The sequence below is a fragment of the Plectropomus leopardus genome, chromosome 19 (assembly GCF_008729295.1).
Source record: "Plectropomus leopardus isolate mb chromosome 19, YSFRI_Pleo_2.0, whole genome shotgun sequence".
Taxonomy (NCBI): Eukaryota; Metazoa; Chordata; class Actinopteri; order Perciformes; family Serranidae; genus Plectropomus; species Plectropomus leopardus.
In genome coordinates this window covers 16,474,237-16,498,226 of record NC_056481.1, presented here as the reverse complement: position 1 = coordinate 16,498,226, position 23,990 = coordinate 16,474,237, and the positions used below count along the sequence as shown (strand labels likewise).

The 23,990-nt window shown below is 40.9% G+C and overlaps 1 protein-coding gene across 1 annotated transcript in view; it reads right to left on the bottom strand.

The window, feature by feature from the left end:
* The window catches only part of LOC121958366 (ankyrin repeat and fibronectin type-III domain-containing protein 1), a 169,049-nt gene that overhangs the window by 33,476 nt on the left and 111,583 nt on the right, over positions 1 to 23,990 (bottom strand). The window contains exon 7 of the mRNA XM_042507254.1: positions 14,498 to 14,620. Within this exon, the coding sequence (XP_042363188.1) occupies positions 14,498 to 14,620 (123 nt within the window). The remainder of the gene's footprint in view (positions 1 to 14,497; positions 14,621 to 23,990) is intronic.

The window sequence follows — 23,990 nt, the reverse complement described above, 5'->3', positions numbered from 1 at the left end:
ACAAACAGCTTAGTCTTCCAGACAGTGACTCACATGTAAACAAAGACTACTTATAAAATACGCCAACAGAGTCTAGACATGTACTGACTAAAAACCAAAATGGGAAAAACCTGAGATTTAAGAAAATGTAAAAAAAAAGAAAAATGTTGGCTCCGGCATCGCAGAATTTCTGAGATTTTTATGCAAGTTAAAGGGCAGCCACAAGTATGCACATAACAGCTCATAACAGTTGTGTGCAGAGGGAAATCTCAGAAACACTTCAAAGCAAATCTGAAAACTGACAGAGAGTGGAAAATGTTGCTTAGTCTGACGACTCCCAGTTTATGTTGCAACATATAATGACACGGTCAGAACCATGAAAAAGAATGATTCCATCCAACCTGTTGTCAGCAGTACAGCAGTAACCACACACACACACACGGAAACACACACATCTGACTCAACTGTCAATAAGATTAAAGTCCCGATTCAGATCTAAGGATTTTGGTGAGCTAACGATGAAATCATCTACAGATACAAGACACCTGCTCTGTTCTGTTGGTTCAGTTTCCCCTCATTTTTTTTCAAATTTTTCCCTTGTCTATCTCACATATAATTTGCTTTTGTTTTCCCCCCCCTCTGCCTGTCATATGGTGTTGCGCCTTCTTGACATTTGTTGATGTAACTCGGGGGATTGTTCAGCCCTACTCGGTAATGTAGAAATGGTTAAGACAAATGGGAACTTTAGTGTGAGCAGCAAAAATGTTCTTGGCCAGAGCTTCCTGCTTCTATAAATATAGATAACGTTAATCTAAACTATAAACAATGGAAAATGTCTTTACAACACACACAGGGACAAAGAGTCTACATGTTATTTTGCATAGCGGGGTACCTACAGACATGTGTTTATGTGAGTGTGCGCATATGTGCATGTAGGTGCCAGAGAAAGACATTACATGGACTGCTGCCCAGATTAGCTACAGCAGCACAAAGAAAGATAGTTTGACTGTGAGGAACGACAGTACAATTATGTTCAAGTAACAATAATGCAGCCATATATGGACATCTAGAAAGCAATATTTGTCCCAAAGAGCTTCAAGACATTGAGCTGTGTAAAAGACAACTTTTACAACAACGTTCTTGGCCAAAATCTGTTAATTCTATGTTTTATCTTCCTCCGTAACACCCTCTGCCTCCTTCTTTGGATGTTTTAAGAGAATTAGATACTGCATGAGATGAGATTTGCTTTGTGGCGCATCAACTGCTGCATATAAAATTACCAAAATGATCTGGGGATTAACACCACTACTACTGTACTGTGAGGCTGATTGAGCATGCACACTAGTGACTTACAATGGGCAAGTGCAGCTGAGTGTGGCCAAGTTACACCAAGCGACTAACTTCCACTGGCTGAACAGCTAACTTACAGTTTGGTGCTCTGTTTACTTGAATGGGGATACAATTAAGGCTGTCCCTGACTCAGAATTATGTCAGTCAAATCGGATTTTGCAATTCATTTTGTTTTCGATGTGAAGTTTTAGAGTCTGCATGGGCTTAGCAGGACGTTAAGCGTGACAGTGGTAACTACATCATATAGTAAACAAGCTAACAGGTCTAACAATGGATCGCAAAGGAAAAACAAAATTTTTTGCCAATACTAGATATCAAACAAAAGCCAGAGGCTGTGCCATACTAACTTGCTGTGAGCTGTAATTTCACCACTTCTTTCCTTTACGGTGCAGTCTCTCACTCACTCCTGCATGTCCGCAGCAGCAAAGAGTATCGTGAAAGTCAAGAGCACTCACTCAGCAGCAAAATCTGGGGACCAAAATGTCCCCAGAAGTACACTATACAGATGTCTGAGGGTCTTTTGCTGATGATTCTAGCCTCTGACTTTCATAAGGGCAGTCCTAAATAAAATTATTTAATTATGCAGCTCTTCTAGACTTTCCAAATGTTATTACACCAAATGGATCAAATCCTGATAGTGAAACAATTTTGCAAAAAAAAAAAAAAAAAAGTATCCACTAATTTATAGACATCTCATTCATTATATAAGTCAATTGGAAAAAGTGTTTTTTATGCTGCAGGACATCACGTGATGGTGTAATTACACTGTTTGGCCACTGAGAAAAATGGCTTTAAAGCACAGCGCACTTCCTGGTGGCCTACCTCTGTCTGGTTTTTGCCACCTTTCTACTTCTGCCCTTTCCTCTGCTCCATCTCCTTCCCTAACTCCATCCTATGCCATCCCATCACATCACAGTGTGCCATAAGGTCTCTTGGGTCAGCTGTGTGATGACAGGATCCCCCCTTTTCGAAACTTTTCACCAGTAGCTAGTTTACTGCCATGAGAATACATAAATCTCTGCTGCATGTTTGTGTGTGTCTAATCGTGTTTATTGCACGCAGGCACAAATGACAATTCATATTAGTGGACTTGTATGGCATCAGTTGTCTGTGTGGGTCAAAAGTCCCACAAAACAAACAAAGGATTGGAGGTAGGCTGATAGATAGAGAGAAAGAGAGAGAGAGAGAGAGATGAAGAAAAGGCAAAGAGCGGCACCAGAAGGACAGTGCCTAGTTGAAAACAGGGTGGTGGGGGTCATAGAGGCACACAGTGAGAGGAGAAAGTTGCACACACACACACACACACACACACACGCACACGCACACACCCACAAACACACACACACACACAAACACACAGAGTACGCTGGCTGCTCTAAATGTGGCTTGTAGAAGGAAATTCTGAAATCTGAGTCTTGGCACCAGACAGGCTGGAAGCAGGCAGGCTGCTGGACGCAGAGAGAGGGAGAGAGGGAGAGAGAGAGAGAGGGATGGGGGGGCTGTATCACTAGAATTCATATAGCCGTCCCCTCTGTTTGGCTCTTATCAGCTTATAGGCAACATGAGGCCACACCAGCACTGTGACCCACAGCCACTCACGCACACTGCGTCGACATGGCAACACAACAAATGCAGACATACACATGTACGCTCACTGATTAAAACATACACATGTGCAACCCTGTGACATTCCACATGGTTTTTATATGCAAGAAGACAATCAAAGTGACTCTTACAGCTCTTACGGGTCACATTTTACGGATACGATTTTATTGAAGGATGTAGTATCAAGTGTGTGCACGAGTGTATTAATGTTTCAGCGGTACACATTTGCTAAAAACATCCCCTTTCAGTTTATCTTCGAGGGGCCTCCAGAGTGCAATGGATTATCCTACCAGATGTGCATTTGAGAAATGGCAGACTGGCCGAGAAGCAATGTACCTGATCAACAAGATTATCAACACAGACTGCGGCGTTTAATTGGTGTTCTTTTGATAAGCAGCCTCATAAGTGCTGAGAAAACATCACCCAGCCTGTTGCACCACATGCAGCAGACAGCACAACTGATACCAGACAGGATAAAGCCACGAACTCTGTTGTTTACTCCAGATTTACACCATCAAGACAATATTTTTCCACCACTGAGTCACCCAGGTTTTGTAATCCACTGTGCGCCATATAGCCTCAACTTCCTCTTTTTTGAGGGTGCTGAGATGGTGTTCTTCATATCAATGCTTTCCTGAGGTAATATTTATTTGCCGTAAGCTTTGAGCGAGTCTGACTGTTTTCTTCTGACCTCTCTCATCTGTGTGTGTGTGTATGTGTGTGGGTGCGTGTGTGTGTGATGCATGCGGCAAAACCCCAGAACATTGGTTGATTGTGAGATGCTTAAGGCTGCGCTAAGACCCCTGGTGCCTATATTGGTTTGCTCACATCTGCTGTTAGTCACAGTTAGTCAAACATAACTGAACTGGAGAACCCTGTAGGCATTCTGTTTTTACTTATGCTTTCAATTCATACTCACTTTGAAGTGTGAGCTGTGTGCATAATTGGGGAACAAACTGTGGACACCAGGTATATGCTTACACTGCATGCTCCCACATGAGCATGCTCCCACTGCCCTTTATCTCTATCCTACTTGGACAGTTTTTCTCGTCTCCCCTTTTATCTTGTCCTCTTCTTCTCACTTTCTCTCCCTCTCTCCCTTGGGAGAACGGCAGAGAAAGAGTGGGCGGTCCGCTGTATGTTTAACCTTTGAAGTGGGCCTGCTGTGCCGAGCAAGGCCTGCCACCTGTTGGCTCTGTGTGTGTGCATGTGTTGTGTGTGCACGCAGAGGTAAATCTCTCTAATTTTGATGAGCAGAGACAACAGCGGAGTCACCATGGGGATGTGGTGGCGGGCAGTGGCCGACGTTCTCATGGGGGGGGGGGGGGGGGGGGGGCTTCTAAGGTGGGATCACACACACACACACAAACATACACACAACCCCTCCTCTGTCAGAGGCTTGGTGACACCATGTCTCCCACGGCGATCGTGGGCCCAGCCTGGGTGGCTCCAGGCCTACTGTGTGTCTCTCAGAGTGTGTGTCACACCAAAGGGGTCCCTGCTTGGGCCGCCATATGCCACCCACCCAGCCAGGGAGAAGAGAGGGGCGGGGGCGACCCCTGGCCACTGAAGCCACCAGTTGGCCCATTCTCTCAGTCACACGCCGGCCGGGCGCCATGTTTAAAGTCCCACGGCTGTTTATCTGGGATAGGGATGGAGGGAGGTGGTTGGGCGGGGTGCGGGTGGTTAGTCTCCTGACTATGATAAATCCTTTGTAAAAAGGATAAAGTGCATACTCACACACAAATATGTACATTCCTGAATGACTGGATAGTAAGTGTTGCAGTGTCTCACTGCATGATACCACAAACTCTTCTGACATTAGTGTGTGTGTGTGTGTGTGTGTGTGTGTGTGTGTGTGTGTGTGTGTGTGTGTGTGTGTGTTTGTAAACTTCATCATATCGCAGACATACAGGAGCTTATTTCTGGAAGCTCACATGCACACCCACAAAAATTATACACGTTCACACTTGCACACCTATAAACTGAAATAAATCTATGGTCCATAGAGCTCTGACTTCAATCAGGAAAATGGAAGAAAGGTGTAGACCAGGGCTAATCAATTACAAATTCAACTGGGCTGGTTTCTAAAACCAGGAAATACCAGATAGTTTCAGTAGCCTATTTAAAACCTTATTATAGCTGATGGTAATGACAAATGTTAAATGAATGCAAATGAGAGTAGTAAAAAAAAACCAGCAGTTTATCTTCTATCTTTTGAAATTAAAAACATGACAGACACAAATCTGACCAAGACACATCACAAAATGCAGAAACAGTATAAAAAAGATCTATTAATGCACAGAACCATAACAACAGGGCAGTAATAGAAACCAACAACACACATTATCTCTATCAGTATCTACCTCCCTCTCTCTCTTCTCTCCCACACACCACATGACATTTTTCACTGAGGTCAAGAAAAAGTGTTTAGGAAAAGACATCAAACATTGTTTATTCGACTGCAGCTCAGATATTTTGAAAAGCGGCTAAGCATGGTGGCACTTGCGTGACTTAAGAAAATGTTGATTCGTGAAAGATATGATTAGCGGTGTTGCTGTAACGATCTATACTGATCCTACGTGATCAGTACTGCACGTGAATAACTCACCAGAGACTAGAAGAAAGCAAGATGGCTTTTTAGCAACTTCCAGACAATTCATGCAGTTTATATATTTTTTCATGCATATACACCATGTATATCAGATTTATGTATTTTAGGCAGAATTAATAATTGGCTGCCAAATGAATAGGCATAGTGTTGACAGTTTATAATTAAGTAAATAAATGTCAGTGGCTATGGTTACATGCACACCAATATTCCCAATTATTCCTAATATGACACTATTCTGAATTTGATTAAGAGCATATCTCATCTAAATATTCCAAATTAGGCCACTTTCCAAATTTAGCATTTTCTGATGAAGACAAGTAGGAAAAAAAGAAAAAGAAAAAGAGAAAATGACCTGAAAATTAGCCCCCAAAAAAGGTTAAAAAAAATAAACAGGAAATTGCAATTATTTTAGGAACTAAAATAAGTGCTAACATACACACATATACATACTTCTGTAATTTTAAGTGTACAATTATACTTCCAAATAGAGTTTTACATTTCCCTCTATTTAAAAAAGAAATCTAACAATTTTATCTATCTCCTAAACTAATTTTCAGGTCATTTTCTAGTCACCATTTCCCAATTTCTTGCATGCCTTTTCCCCAAGTTTTAAATAAATTAAAATAAATATTTGGTTTTAAGGGTTTTAAGACTTAAATGTTTTGTTTGTCTGAGCACAATCCAGGTTTCAAAGGCAATCCAGATTTCAAAGGGTTAATGATGATAAGTTAACAGAGGTTGTGGCAGCTGACTGAAAGAAAAGTTTAGAGCGAGAATGAGCAAAACTTCCTCAGGAGTGGCATCAGTAAGTGAAACTCGGCTCTCACAGCTCTTCTCTTCTAATGCTGAGTGCACTGACGTAGGTGTGGAGGTCTGTGCTACCTGAGCTTCCTATCTCAATCTGTAAACCATTTTCTCAAGACTAGTTTCAAACCACAAGCCTCTTGGGTCCCCAGCCGATTTTCTTTCTGCCTCTGACCATGAATACAACCCTTGCACATGCACACACACAAACATTCACAGAAAGTAGGCAGAAGGGTGTAGTTTCCCCAGCTTTAGTTGTCTTTTATCAGCTTATAAGCAACACATGGAGCCATGCTAACCCTCTGACCCACTGGCTGTCTGTATCTGCACACACACAGACACACACAAATAGAAACAAACACAAACACGCACACACACTACATTAACTGGTGTTTTTCCTCCCATGCACTTTATTTCATAATCACTCCTCTCTCTTTCCAACTCCACAGTCCAGTTTTCAGAGCTCTTTGTCACTCACTCTAGCTGTCTCCTTCCATCATCTTTCCAATCTTCCATTTCATCTACTTCAGTCTCAATCATTCTCACTCTCTCCCTCCTCCTCTTCTTACCTATTTCAGCCTTCCCTGACATCCCCCTTTTCCCCTGTCTCCCCCTCAACACACACACTCTCTACTTCTCTCTTTAAGTCCACCCTCCCTCTTTCTCTCTCTCACTGCCCTCCATTCCCACCCCCTGTCTCTCTGTGTCTGTGTGCTGAGTTGAGGTTTGGAGTGGAAACCAGAGTATCAAGTCAGAGACACACAGGACAAGAGGGAGCCAGCCTCATAAATCTCCCTTAGTGCGGCCCACAGCATCCAGAGTCAAGAACACAGAGTGAGAGTGTGTGGGTGCATGCATGTCTGAGGTGTGCGCACATAAGTGTTCTAAGTGATCTACTTAATTTATGTGAGTACATGTATTTGTGAATGGGCACAAAAGTGAGCAGGTTCCTATGTTTCTGTGTTTGTGTGCGTGTGTGTTAGAATAGCCCGGGGCCTATCCAAAAGTCGAGAGGTAAGCAGAAATTCTGCTCCCTTGTGTGGACTGGAATCTATAGTCTCTCATCTCGCCAACAAACGCAGTCTCAACAAATTATTATTACAGGCCAAGAAGCAGTTGAAGTCCAAACTTAAACAGTGCGAATAAACATTTCTGTTCTGAGGAAAATGTTCTCCCATATCCTCAAAGGGTTTGTCAATAAAAACTAAACTTGTTTCTATTAGTGTCATTAAACAGCACAAAAGTTAATTTTATTGATAAATTCCATTATTACAAGTCACAATTTGCCTCACAGGGCTTTACAGCATATGACATCTCTTTGTCCTTGGACCCTCACAGCAGGTAAGGACAAACTCCCCCCAAAAACCCTTTAACGGGGGAAAAAAAACAGTCCTTTTAAAACAAACTCAGGTTTGTTTGCCTCGGTAATCACGTTCATTTAGGCTGGTGCGAAAACTGTCAGTTAAACCCCCGTGTGGAAAAAAGAATTCAACCAGGACCGCTTGGAAATGTGGTTTTCTGCCTGCTATCAGACTTTCACACTGGGTTCACACTGGACATGGAAGTGCCCCAATATGTTAATTGTTATGCAGCCACCTTTCTCTGTGCTGGTCAGAAAGCGATTCTGTTCCTCCGCCCTGTTCTGATCACATAGAGCTCTTGTGTGTCTGTCTTCGTGTGCGTGCGTCTGTGTTTGCATATCTGTCTGTGTTTGTGTCCGCCTGTCTGTAATAATGTATATAATCAGCTATTCAACGCAATTTAATTTCCCCATAAGGATCCTGATGATGCACTGATGATACAGAATAAGAATCACCAGAACTGTCCATTTAATGGGTTACCTGTCAATCCATATAACTTTATATTTACTCCTGTTGTATCATTTGTAAAAAATCAGTGTCAACATAAAACTGCACCACCACTAAATTCAACAATATATAATTTTTTTTCCCTTTGTCCCGACCAAAGGAACCCAACTACCAGTGTGAAAGCACCCTGGAAATAGTTAACAGTATAATTTAACCACAATGTCCATTTAATACTGCTGACGCTTTCATATTACATGATCTTCATCAGCGGAGTTTGCTCAGTTTTCATGGAGTGTTGAAGTCTCCATAATTTTTCAAAAACCTGAGGATTTCTTGTCAATGTTGGCTTAAAAAATGAAAGCATTATTAGTCTCTGGACTGAACATAAGACTGTGGAACACTGATGAAAATATTGGTGTGTATTTTCCAAGACCAAAAGAGTAACACCTGCACACTGATAAATGATTCAGATTTCCTGCTGCCTACTTGCTGACATGTGATGTGTAAATAACTACAAGACTTCTCACGTATTTTCAGCGAAACAGTTAAAAATTACCAGCCCAATATTGCATCTCGTTTCTATGTTATTTTGAAATGTATATCAATCAAATAGTATTTTACACCTTTGCATGTGTTTGAAGCTTTTAAGTGTCTCACACACTCTAAGAGTAACTTTATTTATATGCAGACAGAAAGCAGGAGTAAAATGTTAGACATTCCAGTACAATCAGAGAACAGTTCCCTTTGTTGTGATCGTTAACAGTATGTTCTGAGCAGTACTTAAAAGAAAAATTATTGGGATCTTTAACCTCCTCATTTGTCCTTCTTGTTTGAACTGACAGCTCTCAGCCACAGAAGAAAGGAGGAAAATCTAAAGCGAGGATGAAAAAGAAAGAGCCAGGAATATTAAATCAAATTAGAACCAAATGAGGCGAGTGGCACATTGTCCAAAACCACTTTACACCCAGGCCCCTTGAGCACTGCCCTCTTTTTTCCACTAAGACTTTTAGTGATTTCTCTATGTTCTTTCGTATTGCCTTTGTGCACAATTCATAAGGATTAGCACTTGGTAACCCCCATTCCCCTTTACACACCCAACTCAACACAGTGCTAACTACTACAATCTGTGTTTGCTCATGTGTGTGTGAGCATGAATATCAAGGAGAAAATCAGACATGCAGACATGAGTTTCGACCACTTTGTCTGTGTGTGTGTGTGTGTGTGTGTGTGTGTGTGTGTGTGTGTGTGTTTGTGTTAATACATTGTCTATGGCTGGCGCTTCACTGCTGGCATGAAATTAGGACGTCATCCTTAGAGTGCTGTCAGCTCTGAGTTATCCCTGAAGACAGGGTGGCACCAGGCAGAGCAGAGGGGCCTTCAGGGGATGGAGAGGGTTTAAACCCACCGGCACATACTGCATAACCACACACATCACAATCAAACACTTAACTGGTGTGGTAGCAACTTCAAATTTCAACTTTTATTTATGAAGTGGATATGGTTTGAGTGGCGAATGCTACGGTACACGTTGATGTTTAAGTACTTATGTATAGAGTTTCCTCTCCAGGCGTACTGCGGGGGAACTGTTAAGGGAAATAAAAACTGCTTGGCCGACATACATGGCTGCCTCTCCATTGTACTCAGGGGTTTTGGCAAAGGGCTGGAACTGCCTCTCTGTCACCATGAGAGGATATGGAAATAAAGACTTATTTACTGGCCCTATGCTGGAATAGAACCAGTGTCCCTTTATAGCCCCAGTATTGACTCTCAGACTCTGCTGGATGTCTCCCCTGTCAACGTCATGCACAGGAAACAAGGCAATAAATATACGTGGCAGTGGGAAACAGACCTAAGTTAGGCTGAGTGTATTAGTTTAGATATTGAACTTAAAGGGACAGTTCACCCTAAAATTAAACATACACATTTTTCCTCTTACCTGAAGTGCAATTTATCAATCTCGATTGTTTTGGTGTGAGTTGCCGAGTGTTGGAGATATCAGCAGCAGAGATGTCTGCCTTCTCTCAAATATAATGACACTAGATGGCACATGGCTTGTGGAGCTCAAAGCGCTGAAAAAATGATTTAAAAAAAACTCAGCAGCAATGTCTTTTTCCAGATACATGACCTGGTTACTTAAGATAATTCACATTCTTATCCCAGGTTGTCACATACTGCTGCTTTGCAGTGGATTTCGGCATCTACATATTACGCGTATCCCCCTGTGTCTGCTCTTTATGTTCTGGGATGCTGCTACCGAGATGTCAACACAAGCATGTGGTGGGATTAGGTTGCATGTGGTTATGTTAAGGCAACACAAGCACATGGCAAATAGTGCTGGAACACCAACAAACACACATGCTGGCACGGATGGTTAGGATCAGGCAACAAAGTCATAGATGGTTAGGATTAGGGAAAGAAGGAACATGGTTGCTGTGTAGAAAAAAAACATCACATTGAGATGGAACATGAAAACCATGAAACTTTAGGGTTTGTTGGACCCATCCACTTCCCCTCCTGCCCGTCCTATAGGTGCCCTTGTGCTCCTTACAGTAGGTTGTTACCAGCTGCATTCTCAAGTGATGGTGCCCGTGCATGTACCATGCAAAGGCAGTGTATAATAACACCAATTTCTGTCCGGCTGCATTCCCAGCTGAGGCTGTCCAGCGGTGTTTTATGATTATGTGAAAGGGGGCTTTTGGTGTAGTGATCTTATGCCAAAAGCACTGTCAAAGCTGCAGTATTTCACATGTTCAGAATGAGTACGGGCTGAGGTTACAGCCAGGATCAGAAATGAACACTTGTCAAGTGCCAGTCGTGGGTAGATAGGTGGATTATCTTGAGTAACTACCTTGAATCATTTCTGGAGAAAGGCATTGCTGTTGAGTTTTTCTAAATGTGTTTTTTGGCACTTTGAGCACCACAAGCCAAGTGCAATCTAGTTCCATTATACACAAGCGGCAAATATCTACATCACTCAGCAACTCAGATTAAATCAATCTAGACTGATAAACAGCACTACAGGAAAAAAGGGAAAATATTTATTGTTCTTTTATGATGTGATAATGCAAAGAATTCTCTCAGTTACATGCAGGAGCAGTATGGGGCTGAAGTAAGATGAAAAAGTTTCTTAAATGGCTTTTAGAGAACCAGTAGTAAGAATTACTTTTAATTCAGGATTAGAGAACAAAAATTCATTCAATTCATCAGGCCACCATTTTTACCCAGACGCCTAGATTGTAATTATTTACATTAATGGTTTCCTGGGAAAGAAAAAAAACATATCAATATTTTTTCAGCAATCTCAACATGCAGCATATACCCTCTTATTTTCCATTTACCACCCCCTCCTTCTACTTCTTTTCTCCACCCATACCCTTGAGGCCATTTACTATGATTACCAATAACAATAACACTCCCATTATCTTTTATTATCGCATTTTCCCAAGGCCCTGCCAGCTCTCACGGACTTTGATAAAGCTACAAAACAGCTCCTGTTTCAAGCTTGTATATGGGCTGCCTTGGCTTAGAATTCCCTTAATGGTCACAGTTTGTTTGGGTATCTGACTTGAATCGACATAAACGGCAATGGTCCACTAAATAGATGGTTATGGTGTTAAGCCACCTGAGACGGCTTAACTGCAGAGGGCTGCTGGTAGGTTTCCAGCCTGGTATTTAATATGATCCTTGTGTTGCTTTACTCTTAAAAGTTTTGATTTTAAGAATGAAAAGAGGGGGGTCCACAGATAAACATAATTAAACTTTAATTTGAAAGCGTATATTGGTGGGTAATGCTACATTTCGACATTTTACTTTCATCAACACATTCCAGTAGCTTTACAGCCTCTGTCTCAAGAAAAAATGATTCACTGAGGCATTAACTGTTCTTAGACAACAGGTAACTATTTGAACTGTACTTCTCTGCATGTGCAAAATGCATCACAGTCCTTGATGAGTCACATACAGGGTCCCCACACATTTTCATGGACAAAATTCCCAAACTTTTCCATTACATTTTAAGGACCCAGAATAAGATGTTTTTTTTCTTGCCCTACTTGACCCAGCCTCTTTCAACATATCAGATTCAAAAAATTATTTCAGCAGCTGGCATAAAGGAAAGGAGAGACAAACCCAGGGAGAAAATGATTAAATGTTCATAATGGCCAACAAAACATTGTCACACATCGATACATGTTAGAGCTACGTTATGCTGAAAGCTATAGAAAATTATGTTACGTTACACTGAAGGTTATTCAAGGAAGATTATTGTAACGATTCAATTACACACCATGATTCCATGACTTTTCCAAAACTTTCAACGATTTTGATTAATTCCATGCCTTTTTAAGCCTGGAAAACGTGATTGTAAAATTCCATGACTTTTCGAGATTTTCCAAGACTGTGGGAACCCTGCACATAATAAAAGGGTTTTAGCGCAATTCACTGCTGTAATTTTTGCCTGTAAACTAGGTCGGGCCTCATGGCACTTAAATATCACATTCCAACATGATACATTTACTGACCACTTAGGAAAATACACGTAGCTCTATGATAATTACTTGTAAGCAAAACAATGACACAGATTGCCTAGACAGACCATAGGAAGTGCCATAAATGTTGAACAATTCCAAAAATGCAACTGATTCATGGCGTGTTTTCGTGTTTTCCTTCTGACCACGTTGATGACTGTGCATACTAGAGGAGCCGTGCTGGTCTTGTCGGGGGCTCGACCGACCTTGTTTCACCTCCCAGTAGCATGACTCAGCCCTCAACCTTGAATCTCTCCTCCTGGGGTCCCTTGTTTATTATGTCACAAAAGACCGGTCACACTCCCATAATGGCGGCTCGCCCTGGAGAAAGTCAGAATTCCAGCTGTAGCCGAGCCCCCCTCATCCCTCTCATAAATGAGCATGTCCAATCTACCCACTGTGTTTCATTAAAACCAGACTACATCAATCAGGACCTGAACTTTAAAGGCCAGGTCCCCTCTCCGGCAACATGGGAGGAAAACATGAAGCTGTTAAAGTAAAGGACCTCACACTGCACGTACACTCCGACGCTCATACACTTAACACCACATTTCTGCTGGCGGACCACACATCGCAACGTCAGTCCGAGACCACACAGTAGGTCTCGTAAGGCCGACAAAAGACCTCGTAAGACCTCACACCAGGTCCTAGCATTCGATGGGATCCCACACCTGTAACTCCACAGACCGCAAAGTAACTCTACTGAATAGCTACTGTAGTCCCCGCACACCAATTAGAAACCTGGAAACTGTTTAGACCCGTGACTTTTTGGACATTTTTTACTTGACAATATTAAGTGCAAAGGAAGTGTAAGATCCGCTTTGACCCGGGGCTATTTTCCCAACGGTGAGAGAAGCATAAAGGAAGAGCCAAGAATACATAGCAGGAAGCTCAGGGGGGATGCCAGATGGACAGACGGCAGGATGGATGGGTAGATAAATGAGTGGAGGCTGTGCAACAAGAGGGGAGACTGGGAAGGAGTCCCATGGGTGGGGACGGGAAGGCAGCCTCGTGATGGAAAGCTTTCAAACTCCTTTCATCGGCTGCCTGAGGACTGGAGCTTTACAAGAGCAAGATGAGCCGGCGCCACTGGAGCTGCTTGGCGCTCTTCAACGAAACCCAGACGTAGAGACAGAGCAGGACCCTATCACCACCCCGCCCGCTCTCTGCCCCCGCCCCAAACACCAGCACCCCCAGTCCTCATCGACCTCAGCCGTGACTTTGTACATAGACACATCATAGGTTCATATGCAAGGTTCAGTTGCAGTTGTCTCTCTCTTGTTGGGTGTTACTTTTTGGATTTCAGTTGTGATCATGGAAAGATACCAGTTTATTTATTATTAAGTCTTATTTCATAATCTGCATGGTCTGAAAATCATAAACCAGTGGTTCCCAACTAGTGGGCCGGGATCTAAAAGTGTTTCATGGCCCCTTTCTGAATGGATCACAAGTGACTTGTGAATGTATCAAGTTTGTAAAAAAACACTCTGTTTTGGAGTACAGTAAATTCCAGCAAAGAACTTTTTCTTGAAGTGCAGTCTCTGTTTATTCTCTCAATTTCTTTTATTTCTTTGTGTTTCATGCCAACGTGTTGTTTACAAATTGTGAAATAAAACTGAATATATGATCATTTGTAATGTGTGGACTAATGAGTAAGGAGAAATCTGGCCCCCGTGACTGGACCAGTTGGGAACCACTGCCTAAGCCATGTATATAGTGTTACTTCTGAAGAACTTAAGGCCAAAGACACCATCAAAACCTTTTAGGGTTCATGAAAGAATGTGATTAAGTAAATTATGAGATAGTCTTACCAGTCCACACTAAGAGATCGTCTCCTGTAGGATTGAGGTCTGTCTGTTGAAGTCTTCTCTGTTTTGGCCACACGCTCTTTGAGGGACAGGCGATGGGTGAATTTGTATATCCCTGACTCTGACCTTGGGGACAGAAAAAGAACAAATGGATCAACAAAAAAAGTCTTTTTTTTCCTGATTTTTAAGAGAGGAAAAAAATATGCAGGGAAAAAAACCTTGTATACTGCGTCCAATACATTTTATTGTTCTATTACCGTAGTTGCAAATATTCACAAAACAAGACATATTTGCTCCCATGTTTCTCTCCACTGGAGGTACCTCCCTGCGTCTTGCATTTGGCACCGCAGCTGCATTAAAGGACCAAGCTATCCTCCTCTCTGTCCCCACTCTTTCTCTGTCAATACACAGTCATTATCCTCCTGATCTATCTAACTATCTGACCTGTCAAAAGTGAGCCGCCTGAGTTATGAAAAGATACTTTGCAGTCTGCTTTTCTGTCTTGTCACTGATGTATCATACTGCCACATTTCCTTCACTGATTGTTGGTAAAACAACTCTCTAAAAGCTTTTGGTGAATGCAAAATGTGCAGAAAATCAAACTTATTCCAAATGCTTTAATGATGGACAAAAGTTTTGAAGTTAGTGTTCACACATGATTGACACAACATGAGGTCGTATTTATTTTTAGACATGCAACAATTTAGGGTGAAAAAAAGTGTGCAAAGGCCTCTAGGGTTGGGGTTACCATAAGGTTAGGCCAGAGTGTTAGGGGTGGGCTTTGGAACACTGGCCTATAGCATTGGCAAACCTCAAGAAATATATTCGCTTTTCTGACATTATACATTCTTGCGTATGAGTTCAGCAGCTGTTAACCACAGTGCCCTTTTTCTCAGCTTTCTCTATGAATACGCTGATAAAAAAACACACAGAGGGTTTGACATTTGTTCTGTGGGTATATCATCTATAGTACTACAGACATTCTCTCTGCCAAAACCTAAAAATGTTCAGTGAATGTTGATGTTGCTGGAGAACACAAATGTCTCAGTAAAATTGATTCCCTTTTGCCTAAAACTAAACTCAGTTTTGCAGAAATCACAATACTCGGTGGAAATGTAGTCCATGAAGTTGATAAACAGTGTAACAATGCTGCAGTTCCCAGAGGACACATTAGGATTCAGGGAAAGCCGCATACTTCCTGCCTAATTTTCTCCAAATCTTTTTCACAGGAAAAAAAAAGTGAAGTCACACAAATTTTAATCTCCTCTACTGGGCTGCCAATGTCCCAGCTCAACTTTTTACTCAAAATTAAAAACAGGAAATGTAATATTTCTTCCATTCCAGCCCGGGACACATTTGATGAGACTCAGCATTGCAATATTGCTGTGGTAACAGTGGGGACTAATCAAAATGTAATAATATTCTCTATCAAAGAGCCAGGCTTGCAGGGGAATGTTGCTGGAGCACAGAGGAATATGTGATGTAAAAATTCACAAGACTTGTTAATGGTCCAGTGTGTAGGATTTATGGAGATATATTGGCAGAAATGGAAAATAACATAATAAGTATGTTTTCTTTGTTGTATAATCATCTGAAAATAAGATGATTGTGTTTTTGTTACCTTAAAATGAGCCGTTTCTATCTACTATGGGAGCGGTTCGTCGTTTATGGAGATTGCCATGTTTCACCGCCATGACAGATCAAACACTGGCTCCAAAAAGGGCCATTCACGTTTTCACTTCAGCCACCATAATTCACAGCTCCTCCACCACAAGAATGCTTTATTCATTGCTTTTACTGTTTTAAATGGCCGGATCTGTTTGTTTTAGAGACAAGACCTCTACTGATAATTTGGCACCTGGTAAAAGTCCCCTGAAGTTTTCAGAGGCAAAATGTGAGCACACATTAGCAGGTGCTGGGCTAGCGGCACATCTAAGAAATGCAGCGTTGGAAAAGCACTGATTTGTAATTTGAAACTGCTTTATTCAGTGTTTTTAGCGGTTTTAATCTCCTGGACTTTTTTTTTTTTTAGAATGAAAGAGACCTCTGCGGATAACTCGACTTGCTAAAAACCTCATTAACAATGAACACTTGTTAAGAAGTGAAGAATTCAAACGAGGACAAGTTATAGCTACTTGCAATCCTCACTGCTAGGAGACACAACACTCCCCTAACTTTTAAACACTATTTCTTTAACCCTTTGAAAGTCGGGCAAATTGGCCTGAATTCTTTCAAAAACATGGGAAAAAGGTACTGAGCAGCAAAGGAAGAAATGACCCAGAAGTCAGCTAGAAATTACTTAATATTTGTAACAAAAAAAGAAAGAAAAACAAACATACAAACAAAAGGGGAAAGTACAAAATAAAAACAAAACAAAAACAACAGGTAAATGACCTGAAAAAAAAAATGATAAAAATACTTTTAAATATATAACTTTGATCATTTTAAATATAGTTCTGTAGAACATTTTCCCTTGCTTTTTTAAAAATATTTTTTTCAAATCTGCTAATTTCTTTCAAGTTCTGGGACATTTCTTACCAAGCTACTCATTGCCTTTTCGTGTTTGTTTTTTTTTCATCTGAAAGAAGCATAAGAAAAGTGATAATCCATGTTTCAAAGGGTTAAGCAAAGGTTTATAAAAACATACCCAAAAATACAAATCAATGGATAACTTTATGGTAAGACAAGCACGGCAGGGGAAAAAAAATCTAAAGTGCATAATTGAATAATTTTCCAACTGCTCTTGCATGAACACTTTTTAAAAAAATGACACAGGGTTACATAAAATGATGCCTAAGCATTGTGCGGCATTCTTCGCTCACCTAATCTAACACACATGCTGTTTCCGTTTTATTATGAAATGATAAAACAACCCTAATAATGACTCATACGTACACGCACACATACATATATCTCTTCTCAACCTGAGCCAAAAAGTGTTTTAGTCTCCATGGTGAGCTCTGTTGGAGACACGCTGTAGGGATGGTTTGATTGAGGAGAGCATGGACTACCAGGGTGCACCCTGCCACTCAAAAACAAAGCCCATAACTGCCGTTGCTGAGGTTAGTTTATGTAAGATGCTGCAGAAATAACAGTTCACATAAGGCTTTGATAAAACGGGATTGACGAAATAGTACACAACAGTTCATGCTGTTATTTTGATTACTGTGCAGTGACATGGACGAATGACAGTGTGGTGATGCGTCCAGTTGTGCCCAACTCAACTGCCAAAACCTCACATCATATGCTCATGTTTTGGCATCCTGATGTGGACGTCTGACAGGACCTTGAATGAGTAATTCATAAGCTCTTGTCCAAGAGAGTGCTTTACTTCAGAAAGAGGACAGAAGGTTTGCAAGTGTCTTGTCAAGTCTAATACCCCTATGAGAGACCGATCAGATCTGAGAGAATTATTCAATTGAATGGAGACCTTTTTTTTTTTGCATCACAGACTTGAAAATGTTCCCACAGGTGTGAGTGAAAGACTGTTGTGACCTTGGAAATGAAAGTGAACCCCTTTTTAAAGTTAGAGATCAGTACCAGCTGGGCTTTCTGCTACCTTGCTTGGATCATTTTCTCCTCTTTTCCAAACTGATATAAAAATAAAATGTCTTGTGATAAGATTGCTTCACTGCCAAAACTCTATTTTTTCCCTCTCTAAAAATGAGCAGAATCCACATACTGTACAGACAAGCATCATAAAATCAGTGTGCTCTGGGCACCAAGTAAAAAACAAAGCAAAAAAAAAAGTTCATTTTAATATTAGATAAACCTTTTACTGAATATTGTGGGCCTGGAATGAAAGCACTGACAGTATGGTCAATATTTCTTTTCTATGGGGAAGCATTTTCTTCTTGTAGCATTTTCCTTCACGCTGCAACAACACATTTATCTTAAGACCAGTTGTTGAACTATAAAGTCGTTGCCCTAAGCTGAGATGAAAATACACGAGTTCTCATTCAAAATGACCTCATGCTATGGCTTATCTAGTAGAACAAACTCCCGGCCCTACTGCCTTCGTTCCCACTCCTACACCCTCAACTACTGTTTCCTGACCCTACGCCAGCTCCTCCAAAGCGTTGGTTGACCTCGAAGACAAAGAGGCATATTTTCCTGTATGAATCACACTAACGGGGTGTGGGATTTTAGTCAGATGGCGGAGCAACCCCTAATTGATGGTATTAAGTTAGGCTGGGCTTCTTCGTCTTCAAGGGCTTTTAATTTAATTAGTAGCACTGCCCTGTGCACGCCAGCTACTTCCAACCATTGATGCTAATGTCCCTTTCCGTAAACTGTTCATTTCACTGGTCTGAGAGTATCTGATTCATAAATAGACTAAAGGGGTTACTGGTTCGTATCGTCATTGGTTGTTAATAACTGCCTTGGTTTATATCTCTAATATGTTTGGCCTATGCCCAATAGTAACATTAAGAGTTCCCTTTAAAACTTCAAACAAACTTTTGGATCAAACGCATGACACAACATGACCATAGAATAATGACTTCAATGCCACGAAAACACACAGGATCATGACTTCAAAGACACGGGGGCCAGTGGCCACAGAAGAGGACTCAGGGAATCCCTTTGAGGGGTTTAGAGGAAAAATGGACATGTGAAGCAGGTGGGTCTCAGCGGAGGGGATCTGCTGGCAACTGGCTGCCTCTTGGCTCCCCAAGAGCCTCGACCCCTGGCTCCGCCCCATGCAGCTGTCCCTGATAACATCATCACAGCAGGCACACTGTTATGATGCAATCCCCTTGGAGGCCCACTCAGGATATCCCAGTCGATTATCCTCTCACCAGAATTATATTTTCTCTTTCATTTTACTGGTGTTGATTACGGCTTAGGAAACCAATGATTGATTGTTTTTCCTTAGAAAACTGAGGCTATGATGTGACCTTGAAGCCATGTGATACCATACACACACACAACATATGAAGCTTTAAACCTATACCATCACCAGGAAAGTGCATACATACTGTAGGAGCCAGCAAGTGCTGAGGCACCTGCCAGTCAGTCCGACAAAGCCAGTGTAAGCACGCCTGTATGTCCCTTGCTTTTCCCATCTCACACCTCAGCCACTTTGCCCTGCTCTCAATGAGCACACACAAAGGATATTAAGCCATTGCAGACCATATGCAGAACGGATGTCTATCACTTACTGAGCGAAGCTGCACAGCATGTGTGCACAACGGACAGCAGCTCTGCAGCGCAAACTTTCTTTTTTTAATCTCTTTTATATGTGTGTCTTTTCTATCTGATGTATAAAGCTGGTTCTTATGGAAATACATTACAAAAACACATCCACTGAACCAATGTGTGTACACTGATGCATTTTATCATGTCACTTCTATCTAAGAACTTTTTTTATTCTTGATTTCACATGAGCTGAATCTGTTCTACTATGCTCCGTTGTTGAAGTTTTTGTTTTTAGTAGAACATCTCAAAAACTATTGGATAGACCGCCAATAAATTTAGCACTGATATCCTGACGGCTCTGGTGATCATCATTTAGATTAAATTAGATTAACTTTATTAATCCAGAAGGAAATTGAAGGGCTGTGCAGCTCACAGTTAAAAAAAACCCCACAAGCCTAGAAAACACTAAAGAACTAAACCTAAAAATAAAAACCAGAGGGCAGAGGGTCAACAGTAGAAAACTCAATCCAGAGAAATATGTAAACCTTGGATAGATTTCCTAATATTTAGCACAGACATTTCTGGTTCCCAGATGTTGTGTTCAAATTACATTTTTGATCCCTCATTTTTCCTCTAGAAGCACTACGAGGGTGACATTTGTTATTTGGAGTGTAATGTATCAAAAACTTGGGTTTTTTGGGGTGGATTGCCATGACATTTGGCACTCACACTCTTGTCCCCCTCAGGATGAACTGTAATAACTTGTCATGATGCTTCATCATGGCCTGTATTAGAGAAACATACCTTAACTGCTTGTCTTACTACAGAAGGGAAGTCATATCTGTGTCATATTCCATCACAGACCTACTATCTTATCTTAAGGAATACTGACTATAATTTGTTTCTTTAATCGGCACTCATCCTGGCATGTTTGTGTGCCTGTTTATAATGTACCCACAGGCTACTCAAGATGGACAAGCCATGGGTTGGTAGGTGTGACATTTTGATTATCGATTATCGATATTGGCCACCACAGTGCAGGAGATTTAAAAGGCAGCTATAGCTAATTCAAGAAGAACAACGGTGGTCGTACATGTCCACAAATTAGGAAAGGGAGGATGAGATCAGCCGCCATGTAATAGAGAAGGTGAGCGGTTGATACTGACATGTTCTGTTTTTGATGTTATTTTGAAAGTGCAGCCAATGTGTATATTATATGTCACACAAGTGGCTGACGCTGTTGTGTTACACGCCACGCCCATCATGCCTCTTTTGATTTGCAGTGTATAATCACTTGGGCTGGACGCAAATATTTGGGTGTTCGAGTATTTGTTAATTGGGTAGGTATTCGTTTTTCAATTTAGGCATTTGGATTTTCTTTCTTTTTCAGCTGCTGTGCCTGTAACACATACAGTGACAGGAATGATCGTTTTACCAGTTTAACAGTTATTGACAGGTTTATTGACTGAGTTGAACCATTTCTGTGTCAGCGTGAGCGGCACCAGAACGCAAACATGTGTCTGGTGTATGTCACAGTGTCTGACTTCAAATGTACTTATTTGGGAAAGTTAGGACAGTTCTGTAATAGCTATATTTCTATTATAGAAAACAGAAATAAGGAAATATATTTCTGCAATACCAAAATTCCTAAATGTCATCTTTAATTGAGATAACATTCAGACTTCGGAAGTTTCTGTAATGAGGCCCCAGCCAGTATCTTGCAATGTGACTTAGATTTTGATCTTGCCAGCATTAGTAACTTTCCCCAATCCAGCAGCACAAGAGTGTCTTTGTCAGCGCTGAATAGCTTGTGCGGTGATAAGGAGAAAATGTTGACCTGCGCTCGCATACACACACTTTCACACTGTCACTGCAAGGGATCGCTTTCTTGCAAACAACTCACCTAATGTCACTTTCCCTCTCTGTTCTGTTGCCATGGCAGCAATTAACTGTTCAGAGGTATTCATGTGCAGAACACATTCTGCCAAAGAACCAATTGTTCTTGCTCACAGTACACAAAGCTATCGACTGTGCACTTTGACCCTCGCTCATAGCCTCAGTAACCCACTGCTATTTGAGAGCAGAGTTAAGACTGCGTGGAATTCTAGCAATAAAGCACTGCAGCTCAAAGACTCATTTTTATTACTGTTACTTACAAATGTTAATAAATTAGGAAAAAATATTAACAAGTCCCATTCCCCAATGTGGTAATTGTAATGCATTCGTTGTTACAGTACAAAACTTACAAAGTATTTCAAGTAATTTCTTTATAAACTAAGTGACACAAAACTTGTGTAGTATTACATTATTAGCTTTTTTTTTTTAACAATGATTTGAATTCCAAATTACTGAAAATCCTTTTTATATTGAGCTATAAATTTTCTTCTATAAATGCTATTATTGTTTAATACTATGCTTGCATCCATACATTTAGAGTTGTTTTGATTAACTGATTTGGTGTCAGCTATTAAATCAATTGCCAACTAACTGATAATAAATTAAATAGATTGGTTTGAGTAATCTGACACCAAATTTTCTGATTCCAGGTTCTTAAATTTAAATATTTTCTGGTTTCGTTACTTCTCTATGACAGTAAACTGAATGTCTTTGGGTACTGGACAGAGGCGTTGCAGTGGGGGGTAGGACTTATTAACCAGGGCCCCAATGGGAGGACTGGTTTTGGTTTTTGGAGGTTTGGTTTTGTTTGCACTTTATATCTAATAAGTACAATAACTATGTTAAAATTGGCTGAATATATTGGATGAGACAGTGAACTTTGTATCACAAAAAAATGGTACAGTCCGCCCCTGCACTAGCATTCGTCTCATAACGCAGCTAGTGTACACTTTCATTCATTTGCCCAAAAAGGGGAAACTGGAGTTCCAAAAAAATATAAGAAAGAAAAAAAGGAAAGAGGAAGAAACTGACTTAAAAAATAATAATAACAATAATGAAAATGAAAAATTAAAGGGTGTGGGAGAGAGACATGGCTTAATATAGACAAGGCCGGGGCGTGGGGATGGGGGGTGGCGGACAAAACAAAACATTTGAGGATGTCATGCTGGGCATTGGGAAACACTGAATGAAATTTTTTCGCATTTTTTTTGACATTTTATGGCTTAAACAACTAATCAATTATTTGGGAAAGAAACCGACTGATTAATCATTAATAAAAATTAATTGATACATGCTGCCCTACATATATTTTAATTTCATTTCATAGTAAATAATATGAAAGCATGCAGTGCAAAGCTTCTCAGATCACACAGAGGCTTTTGTGTGAGACGTGTTTATAAAGGGATCCCACTGAAACCAGCAGAACGCTTTGCATTACACAATCTATGCGGTTTGTCTGAGATTGGGCTGCCCTTAACCGCAGATCTTATTTCAGATTACTAAGGCACAGACACGATAGTAAATCATAAGCAGGACAGACAAATACCTGACCCTGTTTCAGCAATTATGGGCAATGGCTGCCTACCTAAAACAACTATTTTGTAAAGGAGAAAAAACAAAGAGCAGGGATTTCTTTCATCTCTGTCTCCTGCTATGGTTTCTTATCCCTGCCAATGGAACTCTAATACGCCAAAAAGAATGTAGGCACCCACCCATTTAACAGATACATGCAAATGAAATGGATGCACATGCTTGCTGGCGTGCGCACGCACACATACACAAACACGAGTTTAATTCAGGAACATACCCCTCAATGTGTTTCATTAGGCAAACAAAAAGGCTTTCAGTGGGCCAATCATAAAAGAACGCAGCCAAGCTATGAACATTGCTAATTAAAATCTGCTCAAAGAAAGCCTTGTTTTCCACTCAACATCTCCATCCAAACCCATGTCTGTGTGTGCGTCTCTCTACATGGTGGAGGCCGCTTTTATTTCACTTGGACTGAGGTCTCACCAATAAAACATACTGATATTTCTTCAAGCTAACAAGCTTTTCCTTCAGTTGTGATACGATTACAATATCTGAATTGCTCAAAGCGTAATATTTAATCGTTGGCAGCAGTGGGGGTCGATAAATGAGAGGCAATATCATGACAGGCTGTTGCATAATACCTGATACACTTTGTAGTCTAATGAATTTAGCTTGCTTCTTACTACTATAAAATTGTCTGAAATAATGCAGCAGAAATTATACAATGCGTGACACAGAGCAAATATGATGATGGGAGGGAGACTTCTTTGATCACCCGCATGGGTCCAAATAAGAGGGGAGGCATTACACAGCCAGCTCACTGCCTTGACAAATAAGTCTGAACAATAACTTCAAGTGCTAATGATCTAATCAAACAATACGTGCCAAACGAAGGACTCACCCTGTTATCACCCCACGCATATATTCTCAT